This window comes from Muscardinus avellanarius (assembly GCF_963383645.1).
Source record: "Muscardinus avellanarius genome assembly, chromosome: 12".
Classification (NCBI taxonomy): domain Eukaryota; kingdom Metazoa; phylum Chordata; class Mammalia; order Rodentia; family Gliridae; genus Muscardinus; species Muscardinus avellanarius.
The window spans coordinates 71,721,228-71,748,155 of NC_137798.1; the positions used below are offsets into that span (position 1 = coordinate 71,721,228).

Sequence of the window (26,928 nt, forward strand, 5' to 3'; positions counted from 1 at the left end):
ATTTGGTGCTCTCTCCCCCCACCCCCGTTTTCCCTTCCCCCCTCCCACCAATGGTTGTCCAGGTTAACCATGTCTTATTCATAATTTTACACATGTTCAGGTGTAGACCCTCATTAATCAAGATCAGCCTTCCTCCTCTCCTATCTTTCCATTCAAACTTAGCTAGTATTTCCCCTCTAATATCTGGAGTCCCATTGGTATCCTTTGTGTTTCCTAGTTTGGGCATATTAGAGGAAACATATGTATCTTCTCCTTCTGTGCTTGGCTGATCTCACTTAACATAATGTTCTCCAGGGCTTTCCATCTTCTTGCATATGATATAATTTTGTTCTTCTTTATGGCTGAGTAGAATTCCATTGTGTGTATTTCCCACAGTTTTGCTATCCATTCATCTATTGATGGTGATCTGGGTTGGTTCCATATTTTGGCTATTACAAATTGTGCTGCTTTGAACATAGGTATGCATATGTTGCTGTATTTCTCTGAATTCAACCCCTTTGGAAAGATACCTAGGAGTGGTATAGCTGTTATCCCCCTTTCAAAGTATCTTCTTCTCAACTAGGTTTCTAACCCTTAGGTGTAGGAAGTAATTTGTGTGGCTATTTCCTAAGTTCCTATAAAAATGGTGCCATTCTAAATTTGTAAAAGAGAAGTTTATTCATTTCATACAATGAATATGATAAATGCATTGGGACTTAACTATATCCCAGAATTCAGAAAGATAATAGTAACTCTCTCCTTTAAGTAGCTCATGATTTCTTGAATCCATTTATTTAATGCCACATTTTTCTTCTTTGGAAATTCTCCATATCGCCGTTTTTTTCTTTGACTATCTAAAGTCTGAATATCCCATGCTTACAGTTTGAGAGTGGGAGATATGTTTTTATTTGAGAGTTGTAAGAAATGTCTGATTTTCAAAAATTCAAGTTTTACCATATTCTAAAAATGTTCATACTTTGGCAGTTCTTAATATTTTATTAGTTTTTACACAGTTTTGAAATAAACCTACTGAAGACTAATTCATAGTGTCTAAAAGTTTGAATTTTGTGCTAAATTTGAATCCTAGCCCTTGATTTGAATCCCAGGGTTACTACTTTTATAAATGTAAACAAGTTAACTTCTCTGCACCTCCTGTTCCTATAAAATGGAAATGGTACCACCTTTTTGGATACAATAAAAATTTATTTTTAAATAAATTTTTTTTGGAACAGCTTAGTACTGCTCAGTGCAGTGCCTGATGTGGAGAAGTACTGAATAAATATTAAGTACTGTTACCAATATTTAAATCAAGGTAAAGTTACTTTTATTTCATATGAACTCTTTCATATGGATAATCCACTCACACTTGATTATATTATTACACTTAGGGTGCAATTAGATATGTTTTGTATAATCAGCCATAAATTGATTGAAAGATCAAGTGTCATTAATTTTGTTTTCAGCTTGACCTAACATTAACACTTATACCATTGCTGCCTTGCTTCTTTTTCCTAATCATTGCAAAGTGTATAGAATATAAAATATATTAACACCTATTTAAAAGATGTCAATCTTTTTATTCTGTCAGTTGATTATCCATATTATTTTTCGTCTTTTTGCCCAAAGCAGCAATAAGAGACTTTCTGGTTTAGTACCTATATTGTCTATGTATATATACACAGCCCAGAAATAATGGCTAATATGAATAGTACTGTTTTATCATCATTATATCATCATTGAATTCTATTATATCCCGATATAGTTAAATTTTAATAAACTTCCTATAGTGTACTATTATATATATATATACTTCTCACTTCCCTCTTCCTCATGTGTGCTGATTTTTCTGAATAATTTCTTATTCCTCATTAAGTGCTACTTAAGTACCTTCTGTGTCTTTAGTATCTTATAAACAAGATGTAGGCTGTTGAGCCAGCTTAGCAAAGAAAAATAAATATATGACTAACTTAAAAGAGGTGACAACTTCTACAAACAAATCTGTGCTTCATATAATCAGACAGTAAGTTCTCTTTGCAGAGTTTTGTCCCAACCCATCTCTAAAATTGGAATAAATTAGACATTTAAGCTCCTCAGGGAATGTTATGGTGAAATTATAGAAAATTGAAGGTATTCATGTAAATGCTAATTTACTATGAATATAGCAAACAGGATTTTTAATACTGTTAAATTAGTAGAATTTTAAAGGAATTAGATCTTGATTATCCTGTGTGCATTTTACCTTCTACATGAAAATTCAGTCAAAGTGACTATTTGTTTTTTTTAACTTGGCTATATATGCTTTCTGTTATACTAACGCTACCAGTAAGTTTGACATATTTATTAAGCATTCATAACTGCAGAATAGATGTTGTCATATTAAGTATATAGAGAAGATTACAAAAATTAAATGTAGGACATCACTTAAGAATGAGATAAATTGGAATGTTGTCAATTTTTCAAAATAATAATATATGTATTCAAGCTGTGTTTTTCTGAAATATCTTTGACTCTGAAAATGAAAGCTATTTAAAATTAGAATCAGAAAGAGCTTGTAGGAAAATCACCATTTCTAGATCCTGTGCTTACAAAACGATCATGGGATAATCATTTTAAAAACCACCAAAATATTACTAATCCCTAAAAGAGAATTTGCTAAATTAAGATTTTTCTAGAATAGATTTGAGTTTGGGGAGGTTTGTTATATAACTTTTAAAATGTCATGTACTTCTTTAGGCCATATATTTCTTTCTCAGATATAGTATCAATTTTTCTAAGGTGGGTAGTAAGGCTTATTTATTTTGCCAAGTGTAAACCTCTTTGAATAGGAAAGATAAGGGCAAAACATTATATTACTTTTTATAAACACTACTTATTAAAAGGAATGGAAGCTTCCATCTTTTAAATCCTTTCTTCTGCTTTGCTGAGTTACTCATACATATTGGTGGTATAGGACACCATAAAAGAAGACTCCAATATATCTTATAGTCATAATTATTTGTACATGCATAGGAAACATAGTTTGTGAAAAAGATTTTGTTTGCATTAACTTTGTGCTGGTATGACCAAAATACCTGACAAGAACAACGTAGAGGAGGAAAGGTTTATTTTGGTTCACACTTTCAGATGATCCAGTCTTTGGGTGATTGTAAAAGACAGAGACATCATGGTGATGCAAGGAGCATGGCAGAGAAAATTTCCTCAGTTGATGGCAGCTAGGAAACAGAGCAGCAAGGAAAGAACTGGGGACAGATTTAATCCCTAAAGCCATGCCCCCAGTGACCTACTTCCTTCAACTGTGCCCTACTTACCTACAGTTACTAACTAGTAAATCCACTCAAACTATTAATCCATCAATAGATGAACACACTGATGAGGTTAGAGCCCTCACAATCTAGTCATTTCACCTCTGAACATTGCTGCACTGCCTAACACATGAGGTTTGGGATGGACATTTCCAAATCCAAAACGGTAACATTGGTCTTTTTTTTTTTTTTTTAAGTACACTCAGTTGAATTTAAGGGCATATTTCAAGTCCTGTGGAGTCAATTTTAATCATAATGAGTCTTTTCCATGCATTTTAACCACTTATTGTATTATCTAAAAATTACTACCCATTATAGTTGTGGTTATTCTCCAAAGGAAATTAATCTATAATATTTATAATCTTAATAATTCTAAAAGTACTTTACCTTTTATTTAAGAGTTACTTAGTAATATCCTTTCATTTTTGGCAACATCTCTTTGAGTTAGAATTGTCATTTTTATTCTCATTTTAAATAATAATTACAGAACTAGAAAAATTGAGACTTTTTTCCCACAAGGTGGTTGGTCATCAGAAATAAGCCAAGATATAAATATAAGAGGCAAATATATGGTAATGTTCTTTCTGTTAGCTTTCATATGTCTGCCTTGTACAGTTGCAAAATATGATACCAGAGTATTTCATAGAGAAGCTTTTTTATATTATACTACCTTACTTCTCATTAGCATAAATAGGTTGGGAACCCAGGCTTATATTTAGTTTTTTAATGCTGTATTTTATATTCATGAGTTAAGTATCAATGCAGTCATTGACAAATTGAAATTATATGCATCCTTTGAAATATATGTGTTCACATTACTTCTAAATATAACTTTAAACTGCTTTTGACTTAATTTCCCTATGACTTTTGTTATTGGAGAAAGCAAAATATTATAAAACACAATATGAGTTAATATTATAAAATAATATTATTATACAATAAAAACAGAGTTGGATATGGGATATACTTAAGATGACGCTCAAGGCATGGTGGCACATGTCTGTAATCCCAGACTTGAGAGGGTAAAACAGGAGGCTCATAGGTTTGAGCCTCAGCAACTTTGAAAATACCCTCAGCAAATTATTGAGACCCAGTTTTTCAAAATAAAAAACAAAATAGGGCTGGGGTTAGAGCTCAATCTCCAGTACCACCAAAAATAAAGAAATCAAAGACCAGTATTGCATATAGACCTTGAACTTGGGGAAGGAAGTAGGCATATTGGTCTGCAAGAGTTTTGCATTTTAAGGGGGAAAAAATAATGAAAAAGAGGATGGAAGATGAAAAAAAGAGAAGAATGGAGAATAGGATCAGGGAAAGAACGAAACTAACGATAGCTTTTCTTTCTTTTTCTGCTTTAGTATTTAAAGAGTAGGTCACTTGTCCTGAGTTTCCCATATTAAGCAATTGCAGAGCATAAGCACCAACATATAGAAAGGTTGAATTCAGAGAGAACTTAAAGATATTTTTGGATTTATGTTCCATGTAAATTTGAATGAAATCCAGATTCATATGGACTTTTTATAGCCAGAGTTCTCAATTAGATTAGCAATTTTCCTTGTCCTAGTTCTAAGTCTGCCTCAGGATAAGAAAAGAAGGGCCTATTTTTGATATTTTTTCATGCCAATCTACATTTAGTATTGCCTGGAATCATAAAAATCTAGCTTACTGCTATTTTTTTTTCATTCTTTGGCAACTTTCTACTATTCCAACACACAGCAGTTAAATCCAGTTGTGTCTGGACTACCTTGCTTAAAAGTTCTTATTGAACACCAAGAGGTGTGGTCAAATGTGAACGTATCTCTTTGAATCCCACTGTATTTACCTGCATTGCACCAATAAAATCATTTTTTTAAAAAAGGTTCTTATTGAGAAACATAGCATGAACTAATGCATGGCTCTTTGAGAATGCTATGCTATGTGCATATGCACTAAAAGAAAAAAACTTATAGCAGTCTAGCCCCTTAGGATTGAATATTGAAACTGCAGATTAATAATGGGTTCTGATAGTACTTGACAAATAACGTAATTCCCCAGTGGGAAAAGGCAAAAGGTATGCCAGTGATAACAGAAAAAGACTGAGGAAATACTGAGTTATCATTTGTATAGTTTCAAATATTTGGCTTAGCATCTAAAGTAGTTTAGGTTAAAGTAAGGCTGATTTTAATTGTGGCACCATAAAATTTTACAGCATAATCATCCAACTTAAAATATGTCAAACATGACAATTCCACTGTGTCCATTATAGTTCCAAACAATTTTTAATAAATTTTATTGCCTTAAGTTTTTTAAAATGTTTACTAGGAACATTAGTTTAATGACCAAATGATCAGCTTTTTTAATAGTTACATTAAGCATCCATCTTATTTCGTGTATGTCTTTTTTGTTATTAGACAAGAAATTAAACCAAATTATTTCCCCAAATAGAAAATAGTCCTGAAATTTGATATTTATTTATTATTTATTTATTTTTGGGTCCTGGGGTTTAAACCTAGAAGCATTCTACCTCTCAGCTACACCCCTAGCCCTTTTTATTTTATTTATTTATTTATTTTAACAGGATCTCACTAAGTTGCTGAGAACCTCACTAAGTTGCTGAGGCTGGTCTTGAACCTGTGATCCTCCTATTTCAGCCTCCCAAATTACTGGAATTACAGGCATGCCCAGCTCTAATCTTTGTATTTCTAAATCATTTTTCTGGCCCATAAGTTACTAAGTTTTGCTTAATATAAGAGAATTTCCCCAAATTAATCTATGTAAATACAGTAAATGAACCACACAATTGTCAGTTACTCCAATCTTTTATATGTAGGCTAATAAAGTTTAAACAAAAAATGTTATGAACAATATATTATGATTGTCAATCATATAAATGATTTCTCATAATTTCCTAAACACATACCAAGTTTATCCAAAACTTCACAAATTCATCAGTTTTAGATCCATGTAGAACAGTTCAACAGTTCAAGGGACACATCAAAATAATCTAAAGTTATTTTTTTCAACTTCATCTGCTATCATATAGCAAGTGTCTCTGCAGCTTTCCTCATTGTTACAGGTTGCTATTCTCTATTACAGATAGTAGCTTTTTCCCACTTCTTTTCTGCTGGGGATCAAGTCTGGGGCCTCATATATGTAAGACTCACAATCTACCACTGAGGTATACCCTAGCCCTGAGAGTAGCATTTAAAGTGCTCTTTATCCTATCACTTGCAGTTAGATAACTTTTAGACATAATGGGGCTTTGTTTCAAGGCTCTGGTTTGAAATGTTCCTCTAGCTAGAGTTATCTACTTTCACTTTATTTTATGGTGTCATATATCCTTATAAATAGAGTCACACTCTGTCATTGCTTACATCCTATCCACAAAGAGAATTTTTGCTGTAGCTCTTAATGTTAGTCATGATGTGAGTCAAATGCCTATCTTTTCTTTTACATACATATACCTTTTAAATTTGTAAGATCTGCATTTTTCACATTGCCTGTTTGAGTTTAAGAGACAATATCAGATTAGGAATGAGAGTTGTGTTTTTAAGGTCTGTCATATATTTTGAAGTTTGAAGTAAAAAATATGAAGAGGAGGATAATCTATGTACAAATCTTCATTCCATTATTACCTCATTTACCGACTTTCTCACTATAGTTCCCTCACTTTATTTTTTTCCTGTGCTGCTTGCGTGTGTGTGTGTGTGTGTGTGTGTGTGTGTGTGTGTGTGTGTGTGTGGTGTGTTGCTTTTCCTACTGGGAGAGGCCCTTTGCAACTCAGAGTGAAACCCTGCTTCAAAATAAAGAATAAAAAAATAGAGCTGAGGGTGTAGCTCGGAAGTACAATGTCCCTGGGTTCTATCCCTAGTATTGCAAAAAAAATTGTATATAAGCAACAAAAAATAAAACTCACCCTTGAAATCTTCCCAAATTAATTATCATTGATGTTTAACTTAATTACAAAATAGTTAAAATAATGAATTGAAAAAATGGGGACATCTACAGAGAATATAGAGAGAATAAAGAAACATGTATGGGAAAATTATCACTAAAGAATTATGGAAATCTTTAAGAACAGCTGACGCATAAGAATGTTAAGAGTTCTAAAGCCCTGGATGATGAGTTTCTAAAGAGTTTGACTTGATTGTATTTTTCATGTAATACCTAAGAAAGCAAAGCTATCTTAGACAATCCTGAAAATGGTAGAGGAAAAAAATAGTCAGTGTAAAACTGTCTAAAGCAGTGGTTATTATTTAACAGCAATTTCAGTTCAGTAAATATTTAGTGGGTGAAAGATATCATTTTGAAAATATGGGTTGAGAACTAGGCATCGTGGTGCATGCTTGTAATCCTAGTACTTAGGGGGCTGAGACAAGAGGATAACAGGTTTAATGGCAGCCTCATCAGTTTCACAAGACCCTCGGCAACTTAGCAAGACCCTTTTTCAAAATAAAAAAATAAAATAGGGTTGAGGATGTAGCTCAGAGGTAGAATGTCCCTGGCTTTGATACTAGTGCGCATGTGTGGATATAACCCAAGGCCCCATACATACTAGGAAAACAACTACCACTGCACTTTATTTCCAATCCTTTTAACTTTGAGATAGGCTCTTGCTAAGTTGTTCAGGCTGGCCTTAAACTTGTCCTTCAGCCTCAGCCTCCCCAGTAGCTGGCTTATGTCACCATACCCCAATACTGTTTGCATTTTTTAAAATATAATTGTATTGGTGAGTTGCAGTTGTACATCATAATGAGGTTCAGAGTAATATAAATATATATGTATATAGCACTTGGTGTGTTTCCTTCCAGATCCCATCTTACTGTTTTCAATTTTTAATGAAATGTTTTAAATATATGGCAGAAAAGATAACAAACACCCACATGCTAATCACCTAGATTTTTTGGGTGGAGGGGTGGTATTGGGGATTTAACCTAGGTCATTATGCATGTTAGGCATGTACTCTACCATTGAGCTACAACCCAAAGCCCTAACCACCTAGATTTATAAGTGCTAATGTTTCATTATAATTTCTTCAGATATTTTAGCATATTTTAAATATTTATTTTGAAATTTAAAACAATTTTGACACCAAGGGTTTTTTGCATGGAATATTTATTATATAAGAATAATACATTATATGATATAAAATTAAAATGTGTTCTTTTGATATATAGGATATAATATATGTCAACCCTGAATTTGAAAGGTACTGTATTTCACCGGGCGTGGTAGCGCATGTTTGTAATCCCAGCTCTTGGGAGGCTGAGACAGGAGGATCACACAGGTTCAAAGCCAGACTCAGCTACTTAGTGAGGCTCTCAGCAACTTAGTGAGAACCTTTTTCCAAATAAAATATAAAATAGGTCTAGGAGTATAGCCTGGAGTTAAAAAACTTCTGGGTTCCATCCCCAGTACAAAAAAAAAAAAAAAAAAAAGAAAAAAAAGAAAGGTACTGTATTTCTCAGAATCTGTTTTGCTTTTATGGCTTTCTGAAATGTTCTTGTTTAATTTTATTTGAAAAAAATAACCTCCTAGTATAGTATGACTTTAACAGTATTTGACATGTGGTAGTGGAGATAGCATACACAGACACACAAATACTAATGTATGTGTGCTGTGTATATAAATACACATTTTTGTATATATATTATATATGATACATATCCTATTTAATCAGTTTCCTCTTTGTTGTGCTGAGAAAGCAATAAAATAAACTGTCTAAAAGCAACCACAGCATTCCAAAATGTCTCTGGCTGATCCTAACCAAGCCACTGTGTCATAGATATGTTAGTCAGCTAAACAGAAATGAGCATATCAGGGCAAAATTGGGACAGACCTGAAGAGAAATTAAGTAAGCTTTTATGAAAGGAAATACTGGAATTCCCCACCCAGTTAGTTTATTGCATATAAACCTACCCTTTATTTAAAGACAGCCTCTGGCAGTTATGTTTTCATTCACGCTACCACTTTAGACACCACCTCACCCACCCACCATGACCCATCCATTTCACTTAGCCACAAATAGGAAAGGGGAAGACTTCCAGACTAAATAAAGCTCACCATGTGGAAGACTCTGATGTTTTCCACTCCTGGAAACTGACAGCTCCAGACCCTCACTCTAGAATGTAACCTGTTTGTTGCAGCTTTCTCTCAAACTGTGCCCCCACTTCCCTAAATCATCCTTTTATCTTCTCTTAATTATGCTTTCCATTTGAAATCTTTCAAGGAGATTTCAAGAGGAAGAGCAGAAGAGAGATTATCACTTGATAACACCTATATGAGAAACATACAGAAGACCAAAATTAACAAAGCAAAAAAAGTTGTCGAGTTTTTTTGTTGTTTGGTTTTGGTTTTAGTTTTGGTTTTTACTTTTTGTTTTTACAGTGCTGGGAATTAAACCTAGGTCCTCACACATGCTAGTAGACAAGCACCCTACCACTGAGCTATAGCCTCAACCCCTGTATTCTCTTTTATCACAGACGCCTTCACTGATTTGTATGAATTATCAACTATTTTTCCATAAAACCTGTTTGTCCCACTTTGCTAGAACTCTTAAGTCTGAATACTCATGTCTCTTATTGTTATCAATCTTTGCCTCCACCTCTGACCAATTACATCAGTGTTCTTTGATTTAGAAGAGATCGCAAACAGTTCTAGGCCTGGAAAAATTGAGGAGAGTAGTTCTAATATCTATATTTGGGTAGTTAGCATCATTGTTATTATTCCTCCATCAGAATAATACATACTTACGCACCAAAATATCAGATGTAATTCCAAATATTCTATCTGCATTAGTCTGTTTAATTCTCATAATGATCTGATGAGGCAGGAACTTAACAAAGCATTTGAGCCATTGCACACCCCTATCTGTTCCCTCAGCCTGGAGAGTTTCTTTACCTTCATAACACTTACTGCTATGTATGGAAATTACCTTATGTGTGTACTTACTTAGGTGCTGATTAGCTGTCTTCTATCAGGATGTAAATATTAAGGTAGCAAGGTTTTTTTCAGTCTTGTTCATGTTTTACCCTCTGCATCTAGATCACAGCCTGGCCTTGGATAGGTACTTGAGTAGTATTTGTTCAATAAGCAAATAGTATTATTATCCTGATTCTTATTGATATGGAAACTAATGCTTAAAAATTAATAACTTATGTCTTTAATTTTAGGAGACCAAATTAGCACATTATCTCTGAACCCACAGCTACACAGCTTATGTTGAAAAACTTTATACACATATAAAATAATCTGACCTATCTTGCTCATCCTGAGAATAAGAAATTGTAAACTATTATGAAGGGAATATAGTCATTATTATAGATGGAGCAAATGCAAACTTTGCAAGATAATTAAAGTAAGCTGAAATGATTCAAATGACATATAAATCTAACAATGTTCTAAGAAAGAATGTTCCTTCAGACTTTTTCTTACACATTATTATTTATCTTTTTCTGTTTAATAAAAGGCATCTAAAGTAAAGTTTAATGCAGAAAATGTAATACCTGAATTACATAATAATCCAGGGTCCATGTATTTATCTTTTATTTAATATTGTACTATACTATATTTCTTATACCTGGCTGTGATAAAAGCTTCAGAAAGCTTAGCTTTTATCTCTAATCTCAAATTTTTAAGTCATTGTTGCTTTACTAATAAAATAGACATATTTTTGTACAAGTTCCATATACCTATTAAATGTTAGATGGGCATTTAGAGAAATGTAATTCACAACTTTTCAACCAGTCCTTACATGCAACGTTTTATTTAGAAAGGAAAACAATGCACTCACACTCTTATAAGATATATTATACCAGTTGAAGCCCTAGCTTTTCTTTTCTTTTTTAAATGAATGAATAACTGATATGAAAAGGCATGTAAGAATAAAACCAAGCCAGGCATGATAACACACACCTGTAATCCCAGTACTTGGGAGAATAAGACAAGAAGACTACAGGTTCAGGACCAGCCTCAGCAACTTAGTGAGGCACTCAACAATGTAATGTAACTCTGTTTCAGAATTAAAATAAAATAAAATAAAATAAAAAAGACTGGGTATGTATCTCCACTATCATAAATAAGTAAGTAAATGAATGAATGAATGAGTGAGTGAGTGAATGGAGGGCGAGGAGAACAAAAAAGAATTAAATGTAATTAGAAACAGTATTTTAAAACTCAAGCCGGGCGTGGTGGCTCACGCTTGTAATCCTAGCACTCGGGAGGCTGAGACCAGAGGATCGCAGTTCGTGGACAGCCTCAGCAACTTAGTGAGATCCTGTTTCAAATTAAAGAATAAAAACTAGGGCAGGGGATGTAGCTCAGAGGTCGAATGCCCCCGGGTTCCATCCCAGACCCACAAAAAAATAAAATAAAACTCATGTTTAATGAAAAAAATGTGACTTTCTTCTGGAAATACTGAAAATGTACAATTACTACAATGCTCAGTAATTTAGGGTTTATATTATTAACCATGTCTATCCTTTAGGCTCTATTTCTTAAAATTAATCAGCATTTTAACCCTTTTTGTTCAGATGCTTATGTAATTTAATCTTACTTGATCTTACTTGTGAAAGCTTTCAGAATCACAAAAACAACTATATGTGGTGGTGCATGCTTGTAATCTCAGTACTTGGTAGGCTAAGACAGGAGAATCACAGGTTCAAAGCCAGCCTCAGAAATTTAGAGAGGTTCTCAGCAACCTAGTGAGACCCTGTTTCCAAATAAGAAATAAAATCTGTCTGGGGGTATAATTTGGAAGTATAACACCACTGGGTTCAATCCCCAGTACCAAAAAATCACAAAAGCATTGTCATGTTGTATTACAGATCCAGAATATTATCCAAACAAAAGGATGCTAGCAGTAACAATACAGTAAAAGCTAACAGTCATATACTGTTCACTCTAAAATACTCTTCTAAACAACCATTTTACATATATTATTTTTATCACAAATAACCCATAAGCATAAAAAGATATTATTACTATATTCATTTTATATATAAGGAAAAAAGACCTAGAAAGATTATTACTTACACAGTATTAGATAGTTAATACTGCTAGAGCCAAGATTCAGATCTAGACATTCTGGCTCCAGAGAGCTACTCCTCAAACTGTCTTACATTTTACCAGTTTTCCTCCAGTTGCATGCACATTCCCATTCTCAGAGGTTCTCCTTACACTTTTCTATTCTCAGTGGTTCTTGTTGCAAAGAGAAATAGTTGAGGACAACAAGACAATGAAAATCCAAGGTTTAACTAAAAATACAATGATTGTCCTTAGTAAATTGGAAATTTATTTATTAAATTTGTTAAATTCATAACTATTTTAATGTGTCACCTAAAGCCAGTAATAATGCTTGCCTGCTAACCTCTAGAATGAAGAAAAAAAACTCTATAAAATAATTGGTTATTCATCTGAAGATTTAAAAATGGTGTCATGAATAATCTGAAATCCCTATTAGTAAAAAAAAAAAAAGTTAATTTAGCTTTCTAGTACATTATATAATTGGGTAGTTTATTTTTCTTCATAGTTATGATCAACTTTAAAATTCTCAGAACAAATGGCAAATCAAAAATGTTGGTTCCAAGGAGGTCCAGCCTGGGATTTGCAGTTTCTAAAGGTCATTGAGAGTGACCAAATTTAAAATTAAACCTTTATGTAGGAAAAACATTAAGAATATTCACCAATGATGATCAAATTCATATTTCTTGAGTCATTATGATAACCAATTCTATTCTTAGGTATGTTTTACATATACTATAGTACTAGAGTATCCCTTTTAAGAACAAAGAAGTAAGTCATCAAGCTACATAAATGAGCTTTGGTTTCGGTGGTAATTACAATTTGTCTCACCAGCTGTGTTGCTTTCCACCGTTGGCTTTTTTTAGAAGTCAATACTAATAAAGAAGAATTTTTCACATTAATCTAGGGCTTAGAAAGATCAGTGTAATATCAGGTAATAAAAAAATGTAATGATAGGAAAACATTTAAGAATAGCCCCCTAAAAAAATGGAGAGAATTGTTCTGCTTACTAATATTGTCTGTGTGCCTGGAAAAGCTTATGATATACATAGATGATAGTGTTGTTCCTCTCTTATCTGTAAAAAACAAATGACTAGGAGTTCAAAGAATAATTAATATATGTGTGTGAGCTCATCTGATTAGAGTTAAATGTGATGAAAGTTAAATGATTATTCCATTAATCATCTAAACTAATTGGAAAAGAACAAATGAAGCAGGTGTGTGTGTGTGTGTGTGTGTGTGTGTGTGTGGTTCTGGGGGTGGAACCCAGAGGCTTTTCTACCTCCGGGCTATACGCCCAGACCTTTTTTTTATATTTTATTTGGAAACATGGTCTCACTAAGTTGCTGAGAGCCTCACTAAGTAGCTGAGGCTGGCTTCAAACCTGTGTAATCCTCCTGTCTCAGCCTCCCAAGCACAGGGATTACAAGTGTACACCACCACGCCCAGCTGAAACAGAATTTTTTTAACCCTGAGATTTTTATAACTTTTTAAAGTACTGTGTTCGTTTCCTGGTTTGATCTTTTAAATGAACAGATAATAAAATCAGTGACCAATTTTATATAGATTTTTCAAAAGGAAGGACTCCTTTTATATAGGATTTGATAAAGGACATAAAATGGAGGTAGAAATTATTTCATAGAGCCACAAAATCCTACAGTTAAAGGGAAGCTTGAAAAATCTAGAAGTTTTTCCTGCCCTGTTTCTCCCATGTTTCTCCCATTTTTCTCCCATTTAGCCCTGTTTCTCCCACTTAGTACCCTTCAGAAGAATATTTTTAGTGTATAAAATACAGTATATAGATTACTATATACCAATAAAAATATATAGGATTATAAAGAAAACCAATTAAATTGAAATCTTGACCAAAATACTTTTTAAAAGTAAATTGTGATATAATAATTTCTCTTTTTTTCTTTTTTTTTTTGGTGGTGGTACTGGGGTTCCTGGAAGCCCTTTTACCTCCGGGTTACAATCCCAGACCTATTTTATATTTTTTTATTTGGAAACAGGGTCTCTTAAGCCAGCGAGACTGGCTCCGAACCAGCGCGATCCTCCTGTCTCCACCTCCCAAGCGCGGGGATTACAAGTGTACGCCACCACGCCCAGCAATAATTTCTCTTTTTAAATAAATTAAACAGCAATGTCAAGAAGCAGGTCTGGTAACTACTATAATATAAAATTATGTTAACCATAAATTATATTTTAAGATATAACAACTTGAAGAAAATTTTCTCTTAAAATTATTGTGATTTCTGCCTAAGCTTATAATGAAATAAGAATAAATATTAGCTTACCAGATATAAAGATTGTAATTTTATGTCTGCATCCCAATGAATAGACCCCGACTTTTATCTGTAGTTCTTTCCAGGGGCCCATCTACTTGAGTTAAAACTACTGGAAATAACCTCATTTCACTCTGAAGAAACTAAGACCCATAGAAAGGAGATAATTTGGCTGAAGACATATAGTACAGAACTGATTAATTCTTACAGAGCTAATCTCAGATCTTCACTCAGACTTTTCCAAAGCTTTAGTCTTAATTTTTAAAAAAAAAGTCTATTTTAGCCTTACGTGTCACTAATTCATGCCATTATCTGGAGGAAAATCTTTATTCTCATTGTGTGTTAGATTCCATCTGAAATATAGATTCAATGAAACATAGATACTTAAAATTTACATCAGGATAATAATTATGATTTCTATTTGTACTCTTCACTTTTCACTTTCACATACATGTTCCCACTTAATTTCACCATTTTATAGATCAGGAAATTAATGTTTCAAATATTAAATGTCATGTCTAAAGTCATACAACTAGAAAGAGGAATCCACTGGACTTCAAAGAATATTCCCTTTATCATGATGTCTCTCATGTTAGTTGAATATATGTTGTGATATCTTAAATATCATTAAACAGAAGTTTTCCCTAGGCTCCAGTGAGCCAAAATACTTGCATCTTAACTTAGCCCAATGAAGTGATGAATGAAAAGAACTATGGAAGAGAGCTTTTGTAACCCAGTTCTTCATTCTATGTAAGAAGTGAGGAAGCCGGGCGTGGTGGCACACGCTTATGTAATCCCAGCATTCGGGAGGCTGAGACCTGAGGATCACGGTTTGTAGACAGCCTCAGCTACTTAGTGAGGCCCTCTGCAACTCAGTGAGACCCGGTTTCAAAATAAAGAATAAAGAATTGGGCAGGGGGTGTAGCTCAGAGGTCAAATGCCTCTGGGTTCCATCCCCAGACCCGCAAAAAAAAAAAAAAAAAAAGAGTCAAGACAGAAAAAAATAGAATGTAAAATTCTAAGAATGTAGACTTGTTGACTTTGTTATTGAAATCAAATATTTTCTTACCTTCTGTTTCTAAATAGGCTAAAGAGACAAGTAATCTGAGTAAATGCCAGTAGAGTCCATTTTCTCTGCTCTCTTAAAGCACTATTTTTATAAGTAAATGTTGCTTACAATAGTATGGTCTTTCAGAGATAGACTACTCTTTGTTTTTTGTGGGGTTTTTTGTTGTTGGTTTTTTTTTTTTTTTGTGGTGGTGGTACTGGGGATAGAACCCTTCTACCTCCAGGCTACACTCCCAGACCTATTTTATATTTTTTTTTATTTGGAAAAAGGGTCTCTTAAGCCAGCCAGGCTGGCTTTGAACCTGCGAGATCCTCCTGTCTCTGCCTCCCAAGCGCGGGGATTACAAGCATGTGCCACCACTCCTGACTTAGACTACTCTTTTTTTTTTTTTCTTTTCTCTTTTTTTTTTTTTTTTGTAGTACTGGGGGTGGAACCCAGAGGCTTTTCTACCTCCGGGCTATACTCCCAGACCCATTTTATATTTTATTTGGAAACAGGGTCTCACTTAAGTTACTGAGAGCCTCACTAAGTAGCTGAGGCTGGCTTTGAGCCTGCAAGATCCTCCTGTCTCGGCCTCCCAAGCGCAGGGATTACAAGCATGCGCCACCACGCCCAGCTAGACTACTCTTAAATAGATTTAAGAAGGTAGAATTTTAAAGTAAAAAATGGCAATGATTTATCAAAAATCTTTATCATCTCTACTATTTTAGTGACCTAATCGAATAACAGAACATTATGCTCTTTTATAAAATGAGGAAATTTCTGAACTTGACCTGAAACCCTATGTATAGAAAACCTTTATTCGAATCTACATTTGATTAAGTTTAAGTTATACACACACACACACACACACACATATACATACACACACATACATACACACACACACACACATACATACATACTAGGGAGCTTGTTTTCTTCATTCTTGAGATCAATCTGTAGAGTACCAGATATATCTTAGTTATAATATACTTGCATTTCATGTTATACCTCTCAATATGGTCAGGCTCAATAAGTAAAAAATCTTTTGTAAGTTCACAAAATAGCTTTTCTTACTATAGGAATAGCTATGAAATACTTACACAAAAAAAATTCCAATTTGCTAGGATTAAAAAGTACAGCAATCATGGCCAAATAAACACTCAGATTTAGCAAATGTTTACTCTGTATAAATCATTATATTTGACATAGTGGGAAACATAAAGGGAATTAAAGTTATAATCCTCTTCCTACAAGAACCTACAGTATATCTGGGGACTCATATCAATTATTTGGAATGTAAGTGACTAGGATAAATCCTCGACTAGAGGTCCAAAGGTGATGCTTTAAAAATTTAGGGAAACTTAAACTTAGATTGTGATGATGGCTTCATAGCCACATAAATTTGTTAAAAGCCATTAAACTGTATTTAAAATTATTGAGTTTAGCTGACTGTGGTGGCACACACCTGTAAACCCAGATGTTAGGAGGCTGAGACAAGAGACTCCCAGGTTCACAGTCAGCATCAGCAAACATGTGAGGCCCTCTGAAACTTAGTGTTTCAAAATAAAACATAAAAATAGGGCTGGGGTTGTAGATCAGAGGTAGAATGTCTCTGGGTTCAATCTCCAGTATCTCACACACACACACACACACAAACACACACACACACACACACAAAGATTGAGTTTTATTGTAAATAAATCATATCTCAACACTTTTTTTAAAAAGATAGTTTAGATAAAGAAGATACTATTTCTGATTGAGGAACTTAGGGAAAAAAATTTTTGCAGCTGATACAATCTAAGCTGAGGTCCTTAAGAACAAGTAGAACTTGGATCAGAAAATACATAGGTTGTCGGGCATGGTGGCATACGCTTGTAATCCCAGCATTTGGGAGGCTGAGAACGGAGGATTGCAGTTTGTGGACATCCTCAGCTACTTAGTGAAGCCCTCCACAACTTAGTAAGACCCTGTTTTTAAAATAATGAATAAAAAATAGGGGAGCGTGTATCTTGGAGGTAGAATGCCCCGGGTTTTATCCCCAGACCCGCAATAAACAAACAAACAAACAAACAAACAAACAGGGTATTCCAGAAAGAGACAGCTTGTCTAGTGTCTAAAAGCTCAAGAAATGAGTTAGGTGTGGTGGCACACGCCTATCATTCCAGTACTTGGGAGGCTGAGACAGGAGGATCAGCTACTTAGTGAGGCCCTCCACAACTTAGTGAGACCATATTTCAAAATAAAGAATTAAAAAATAGGGTTGGGGTAGCACTCGGAGGTAGAATGCCCCTGGGATCAATCCCCAGTACTTCAAAAATAAATAAATAAAAGCTCAAGAATGCAAGGCATTAGCTAGATGAGTTACTTCAGACTTTATCCCATGCCTTAGATTGCATGGCTTTCATTTCTACATGTGGCCATATGGCTATGACATTTCTGTAAAGTTCTGGCCAATTCCTATTGAAAAGTCTATTACAAAATGTGGATTTTTCCCCTAAGAGATGGACATGGTAGCACATACCTATAATCCCAGACTTCTGAGGTTGAGACAGGAGGATCACAGGTTTGGGGACAACATCAACAAGTAGTGAGACTCTCATCAATCTAGTGAGACCCTGTCTCAAAAAAAAAATAAAATAGGGCGGGTGGGGTGTGGCTCAAAGGGAGAATGCCTCTGAGTTTAATCTCTAGTACCACCAAAAAAAAAGAGCTTGCCTTAATTTTGAGATGTTAAGAAAATTATAATACAGAGGGCATGCAATTACAGTTACCTCACACATGCCCATTGATCATAACAATGACTGGTATTTGGTTTTATCTTTTTAGCTTAAAAAAGTGGTACATGTATAATCTCCTTTAAGGCCCACAATAATCTTTATTTCTCCCAAGAGTGAACTAAGATTAAAGGAGGACCTACAACCCCAAATACTAAAGCCATGCTATAGGAAAGGTCAAATTATTCTGTCCTTTTAAAAATAAAATAAGGAAGAGAAGACTATAATATAATTATATGATCTTTGGACAGTTACAAATCTGCCAACTAAATTGAGATTCCACATATGAATTAAAATTTATATCATACAAAAAAGAATAAACTAGATGAAGTTAACTACTGTCATCAATAATAGAGAAGCAAAGTTGAAATGTTTTCTGATGAGTTTGTATGATCTTATTATTGACAGGGGTAGCCCATGTTAAATAAGTTTTATTGAGAGTAAGGAAAGTACATGGAAAATTTAGTTCCTAAATAGGTAGCCCTTTTGTTGTGGTTATTGTTTTGGTTTTTTGTTTTTGTTTTTGTTTTACTTTAACAGTATAAAAGAATAGATTTTAAATTGTGTCTTTCCAAACCATAGGACTTCTCAGATTACATATATAAGCAGATATACAGAATTTAATTTCTAATTTAAAATGTGATTCATGGCCCAGTAAAGTCATGCTAAAAATATAAAGGGCTTTTTCAATGTCCCTCAAAGAAGACTTCTTTTGTTCTTGACTTTGACATAAACTGACCAACTGCTCAGAAATTTTTTATATAAGCCATACTGTATAGCATTTATAAGAAAAAGAATATAAATTATCCTGGTGAGCAGCAAAATAGAGGCAGCCTTTGTGAAACCTGACTTGTGTCAACCAGCAATCAAATGTAATCTTCATTTTAGTATTTATATATCCTTATGTTGTTATGAACCTATCCTTAACTTGGGTTTCATTTTATTTGTTTCTCTCTTCCCTTACTTCTGTAATATACAGAAGAAAAAGGGTGTTTGTTATTCACACATTTGTACCTCCACTAACTGGTGTTACACATCTGGCTTCCACTGGAGAGCCCCTGACATCGCAGGGAACGGTGATCAAAATTCCACACACTAGCTTCAAGCTGGGGGCTCGTAGCTACTGCAGCATTGAAAAGGGATCTTTTCCTGGCTTCTTTAAAATAAGCATGGTGATGGGATGGTTTAAGGGAAGAACACCTCTCAAATCACATGGCCACTGCTGTGCTTCCGTGTGTCCTGCTTTCTTCATAACAGCTTGGCACTACATTCTTTTCCTGTAGTGGGCTTGTGTGTGTATGAGTGGGGTGTGGGGTGGGGAGGTAAATGGATGATTATACATTATGCATGCATCTTTCACCATTAGAGTGATGTGCCTTCCCTTACATGTCACAAATTATAATCACATTAAATCTGTGTTCTGAGAGATTGGACTGTCTCTCTTTGGTGTGCAATTTATATGTTTTAGTGTGTTTTGATGTTTACACCCTCAGTCGTTCTTCATGTTTCATTAAACATAAGTTGAAATGTTCTTCCATAAGAGTTAGCTTTTCATGTTGGGCTGAAAAAGTCTTCATTTCTGTGTAGCAATTCATGTTATTATAACCTATGGCTTTCAATTGTACCTCCCATAATGAAGAGCTGACTTAAAACACTGTGCTATTCTTGTTATGACCTAAGTATAAGGTAAGTGATTTCTCTAACTGTATCTAAAGAATGTGGTTTTTTGCTATAATTTTCTCAGCTTTTTTAAGGCATTTTCACTTTTGTTCCTTACCATTTATTATGTGCTTTCCTCCTTTTATTTTTGTTTTATGCCCTTATATTTCTTAATGGACATTGTGATTTTCAGCAAAACTTATATGTAAAAACATGTTGAAATGAATTATTTGATGTCTCAAAACAATCTTTAATAAATACCTATGTTTTCAGTAAGTCTCTTATGTTTTTTACTTCCTCCATTAACTTTAACATAATATTGTTTCTACATGTTATTTTAGTTTTTATTCCAGTCAAATAGGGAAGTATTTGTCAATACCATAAAGTCAGTCAGATGTTATCATAAGATAACATGACCCATTAGAATAAAGTAGTGGGTAACCTAATGCCATACTCTTCATTCAGTTCTTCATTTTAATTCTTGACAAATTTTATAGTATGCCAATTGATTTTATTTTTTAGACTTTCTCTTTTTCCCACTGAGTAAAGCCAGTGTAACATAAAAGAAACAACAACAAACCAGTAAACTTGATACAGACCTGTGTCCATAGATGTGAGAACAAGAGTAATAGTTGCTTCTCAACTTTATCCATTCAAGTAGATCCCATTATATTTTCAGTTAGTTTAAAATCTTTATATTGAGAATTTATAAAGTTAAATAAATATTATAAATATTACCAGTTTCCTATTGTAAGAGAGAGGATCATTCATTGCATGCATAAATAGTAAACAAAGTTTTTTAAATTATTTTTCTCAACTTAAAAATATATACTTAGTATCACTAAAGAAAGTGTCATAATTATTTATTTTTAAATTGATTTCCCTCAAGTCTGTAATTTTAGCTACTTGGGAGGCTGAGGCAGGAGGATCAGAGATTCAAGTCTAGCCCACAACATAGAAAAAACCCCGTGTTGAAATTTTTTTTATAAATTGAATAGAGCTAGAGGTATAGTCAATGGTAAAGCATCTCTGTATTCAACCTCCAGAATATTTTTTGAGTGATTTCCATCAAATCTTGCTTAACAGCCAGTATCACATAAGTATAAAAACATGTTATACTACTGTTGGCAAATTACAAACCTTAATAAATGTTCATATCAGAGAATTTGGTTGTTTTTGTCATCCAAATGTCTCTTCTAAATCTGTTTGAAATATATAGTTCTAAAAAAATAAAGTGGAGCATCAGAAAGCAACAGAAGTTTCTTCATTAAATTCATTTTATAAATTGTTTTGTTTTCTAATTTTTAAACCACTTTGGGAAGAAGAGAGGGTATTTTGTTTATTGGATTTTCTTTCTTTTTTGGTAAAAAAAACAGCTAATTCTTTGCCATCATTTTCATTATATACATTACTTAATGTATATAATAGACATTTTATAAATCTGTTGAAACATTTTATGAGACAATTTGAACTACTCATCTGAACTGCTCTGTTCATTGTAAATCTCTTGTTTCTATTCATACACTAGCTCCACTCTAGATTGGAAGGGCTTAAAGATGAACTCTGGAGGAATAGAGGCTTCGACTTAAGAGTAACTATTACTGATCAAAGGAGCTACTTTCCATTCGCAAACATTGCTTTGCGCTATGGATTTGGGCTCCTTCTGTTTCACATCTTGTTGAAGACTTTCTTGACTTCCATTTGAATTCTTTGAACTCTGTTTTGTCTTTCAACATTTTCTCTCTCTTTTCCTTCTCTCTCTTAGATTTTTCTCTCACACTTTTAGATTTCTCTTTCTTTGAATCACTTTGTAAAATGTAGTTTCTCTCTTTATTAAGCTTTTCTATTAATTTGTCTCTTAGTGTGTGTTTCCTTTCTCCTTTAAGGCTGTAGTGAAATAGTTACACTTATTTTCATTCCATAGTATGGCAACTTGCTTATTTATTTTGCAGCAAGATCATTAGTCATTCTTCCCCTCTTGGTATGAATTTTCAATAAGAAGTAGCAGAACATTATCCATTTATATACTGTCCCCCTCTGTAAGCCCATACTTTTTTTCTATCATCTAGATTCTCATTCATTCATATTCTTTCTCTCTCTTTCTCTTTCTCTCTCTCTCTTTCTCTCTCCAGATCCCTCTCCCTTTCTCTCTCTTCCCCCTCTCTTTCTTTCTTTTCCTTTCCTTTTTTTATTCTTGTGTCTTTCCTGTATTTTCTTTAAGAATTCATTAATTTTTTTTCCCATTTGGTCCAGAATTGTTCTTTAATTGACTTCCAAGTAAAAGAATATAAAAATGTTATCTTTCAGATTATTTTTTTATCCTAGTATTTTTTTAACTAGTTAGACAATCTGGGCCAAAAGAGAATAGCTTTAACATTTGTGGGGGTTTGGGGGGTTTTTTTGACGTGTATGTGTGTAATTTTCATTTCTTTGTTTCTCCCTTGTCTGTATGTTTGTAACTTTTTTATTGTTGTTGTTTTCTTAAACATTAACAATTGTTTTTTTCAGGGAAGGACAACCATAACCACCCTAAGTTACAACATTCCTTTCATAAGTTGTTTCATATAGTAGTAGATTGTGTTAAGCAATAGAAATTAATTTGTTGTGTATATATCCATTTGGGGCAAGCTGCTGTGGAGTTGGAATAAGAGGTGTGGAACTTAAATACAGTTGTGTCTGAAATTAACAACAATGTTAATGCCATCCAACATGACCCTTGAACACAATAGTTTTTAAAGCTTTAAAAAGTGTTCCACTTTGACCTGAATATTTAAATCAGGGGATAAGGCTTTCTGATTGGTAAATTATGCATACAACTAAGAACTATTAAATAAATGAGTTCAATTTAATTAATTTCCACTAGAACCATCTTATATAACCACTATCATTATCATAAAATACTATTATAATTAGGAAATTATAAAGGTTATCACAAAAGTACACACCATATATGAGAATTTCTTTATTTTGCCACATTAACATATATGTTTACTAGAAATAACTATAATAGAATATTTGATTATATCTATTTGTTGAATTTTATTATTATTCTAGTCAAGAGATATGCTAAATGACCTAAGAGTAAGGGTCTGTATTCATAACTAAAAATGTAATAACATGAATCTTTTAGATATTGCCATCCTTTGGTATAGGAAATTTATTTCAGAACCACGTGTGATTACCAACACCTACAACTACTCAAGTCCTTATGTAAGTGACATAGTCCTTACACATAACCTATACAAATCCTCCCATATACTTTAAATCATATCTAGATTGCTTAGGATACCTAATATAATATAAATGTTATATATAATTGTTAAACTGTTTAAAATAATATTGACAGTGCTGGGTGTGGTGGCACACACACTTGTAATCCCAGCATTCGGGAGGCTGAGACCAGAGGATCGTGGTTCGCGGACAGCCTCAGCTACTTAGTGAGGCCCTCTGCAACTCAGTAAGACCTGGTTTCAAAATAAAGAATTTAAAAAAAAATAGGGCAGGGGGTGTATCTCAGAGATCAAATGCCCCTGGGTTCCATCCCCAAACCGGCAAAAAATAAATAAATAAAATAAAATAATATTGACAAGAAAAAACTGTACAGTACAGATGCAGTTCTTTAATATATGTGCAGATTTTTTAATATTACTAATCCATACTTTGTTGAATCTATGGATATGACACCCACATGTATGGAGAGCCAACGTATTTCAAATACACATGACTAAAACAATTGCCTTTGGTTTTATTTCTGTCCAGTTTATAATATTGTATTTTTTCTAGAAGTCTATCTTTAAAGTAAAGGAAAAATTAATTAAAATATATGTGGAACAAATGTTGCATTTTTACTAACATGCTATAACATCTGAGATATAAAACCTTTGCTCCTAGACCTCAGGAGCTTGCCCATTTATTTTGCATATCTGGCTATCCATGCTAGGAGCCCTCAATTACTGAGTTTATGCTCTCTTTGCAGGTCCAGTCCAGGTGCAGCAGCAAGGAAAACATTCTCAGAGCCAGTAAGTATTTCATCATTTTGGGTAGGCTACTGAACTAGAAAACGTGGTTCAATAGAAGGTAGAATTTAAAACATTTTGATGAAAGAATAAAGAATAATAAAGAATGTTTATATCAAGAATATGAATATTTGGTTTTTACCTTCTAGAAATATTAGTATCAATATATAAATAAATATTTCATTCACTTTGTTTTGAAAAAAGCTAAGCACAATGAAATCAGAAATTTTTATTTTACTCATTACCATATTCACATAACTATAAAAGAATTTCACATATTTTAGATTCATAAAAAAAATACTTTTTGTAAATATTGTAGATAGTCCCATTTGAATAAATATAAGTTGCAACCAAAAAAGAAAGAAAAAAAGAAAACTGACAGCAGGACTTTGATGTATTCTTAGTAAGGTAGAAATGAGTTTCTCTGTGACTTTAAGATGAGACTCCCTTTAATTGATTGATGGCCAAAATGTTATTTGAAAACAGACTACCTGGAAAATAAAGTAAATCCATGAAAGGAAACTTAATTTTAAAAAAAGGAATATATAATAGCTAGGAGGGAATATCATAATTATTCTGTAGATAGGAATTTCTGAAAGACATTTGCCTTCAGTAGGTGAAATATTTTTGTGGTTTTCTGATTTATTTTCAATGCTGAGGATATAACTCAGGGCCTCAAACATGCTAGGCAAGCACTCTACCACGGAGCTACATCCCCAGCCCTTTGTTTCTATTTTTTGAGATGGGATTTTGCTAAATGTCCCAGGCTAATCCTAAACTTGAGATCCTTCCAAATGGCTGGGATTACAGGCCTGTGCCACCGTCCCCAGCAGGCAACATGTTTTAGAATGCACTACTCTGAAGCAAGGATGAAGCCTCCTTATTTATTTTTAATCTGATCACTAATTTTATTAACTTAAAAGTCACTTAACTTTGTGTTTTATTCATTTTTCTATTTATTTAAAAGAAACTACAAATAGTTTTTTTCCTTATCATCATCTTTGAAATGATTGCACATTGAAAGTTTGGGATCCTAAAAGAAAGGTGCTGAATAAAAATGTCAATTTCATTATTATTGTTTTCTGTCACTTAATAGCTCCTATATTCTTCCTGAACGTTTTCAAGAGAAGAACAGGTGGGCCATACTAAAATTGGTCTACTGGATACTCACACCACTGAGATTTTAGTAAATGGGATTATTTATATTTCTAGTAGAAGCTCAGTATTATTTAACCATCAAAAATATGCCATCATGATGGCACATGCTTCTAATCCCAGTACTTGAGAGGCTGAGACAGGCAGATCGCAGGTTCGAGGACAGCCACAGAAAGTAGTCAGACTTTCATCAACCTAGCGAGACCCTGTTTCAAAATAGAATTAAGAAAATAGAGATGGGGACGTAGCTCGGAGATAAAGTGTCCCTGGTTGCTTTTCCCGTTACCACAAAAAAAAAAAAAAAGATAACTTCAAAATCTGTGTGTTATTTTATTTTAGTGTAAATTCTTCCCACTGTGTTGTATGTAAATCTTTTAACTTAGCTCAGAACTCTTGGTCAAGCACACTGCAGTTGTTTGCATAAGAGTTTATATTAGAGTTACATAAAAAATAATTGTAGGGATGGGAATGTAGCTTTGTGTTAGAACACTTGTTGCCATGTGTAAGGCCATGGGCTTGATCCCAGAAACTGCAAACAAATTTAAAAACAAGTAAGGGAAAAAAGAAATAAAAACAATTGAATGCAAATAGTTATGTTTTGCTTATATGGTTCACAGGTTCTACAGCATTTGACAGATATGTGAATCTGAGGGATACTCTTTTATTAATGAGATTTAAAGTTCTATAGTCCCTTATTAAGACTTAAGTTTGAGAAAGGTCCAGAGCTGTGATTACTGAATGTTCACTAAAATAAAATGGTAGATAAACAGAACTTTAAAATGACATCTTACAAGGATTATTACATGATTTTCACTTATTGTAGATCCTGAAATGATGAAAAGTCACTAATAGTGATTAAGGTGCTTAAGGAAAAAAATGGGTTTTTTTTTTTACTAATAACAGATTCTTTTTTACCTTCTTTCACTTCTACCATATAGAATTTTGATAGAATTGTTTTTCAAGTCAGGTAATCTGCTACTGGTTTGTTGGTTAATAATCACTTTAGAGCTGGGCATGGTGGTGCACACTTGTAATCCCAGCATTTGGGAGGCTCAGACAGGAGGCTCATGGTTCACAGACAGCCTCAGCTACTACTTAAGGAGGCCCTTTACAACTCAATGAGACCTTGTTTCAAAATAAAGAATAAAAAATAGGCCTGGGGGTGTAGCTCAGAGATAGAATGCCCCTGGGTTCCATTCCCCAGTACTATAAAATAATAATAATAATAATAATTATTATTATTATTATTATTATTATTATTATCATCATCATCACTTTGGATAAACATCATTATGCTCCAGTGTTTATTTTTCTTCATTAAAATCATATAATTTGATGAAGTTCATGTTGATAGAGACATACATGCACAGAGGACTTGAGGCTTCTCCCATTCCCACCCACTCCCTCTCCCTCCCCACCTTCCCTTGCTCAACACAGTGATTGGCTTTGATAAGTTTGTATATATGTACATCATGTCCATTGAAGTGTTCCCTCTTCAAATCTTTCTCCTACCTCCCATCTCCCTCAGTTAGGTCCACTAAGGTTTTTCCTCCTTTGTCTGGCATCCATTCTGTGTTCTAATTTCTCCCTAGCTTTTGCATATGAGGGAGAACATCCAACCTTTCACTTTTTGTGATTGGCTAATTAGCATTAATGTTCTCCAGTTTTATCCATTTCCCTGAAAATGACATAACTTTGTTC

General features: G+C 33.6%; 1 protein-coding gene across 9 annotated transcripts in view; it reads left to right on the forward strand.

The window, feature by feature from the left end:
- Nucleotides 1-26,928, forward strand: part of GPHN (gephyrin) — a gene marked incomplete at both ends in the record, with an annotated part of 546,660 nt that overhangs the window by 373,582 nt on the left and 146,150 nt on the right. For 7 of the 9 annotated variants that reach the window (XM_080706872.1, XM_080706867.1, XM_080706866.1 and 4 more), the window contains one exon: nt 24,033-24,075. In XM_080706872.1, the coding sequence (XP_080562998.1) occupies nt 24,033-24,075 (43 nt within the window). Of the gene's footprint in view, nt 1-21,584; nt 21,648-24,032; nt 24,076-26,928 lie in introns of all 9 variants that reach the window. The other 2 variants (XM_080706865.1, XM_080706868.1) reach the window with 1 other exon arrangement.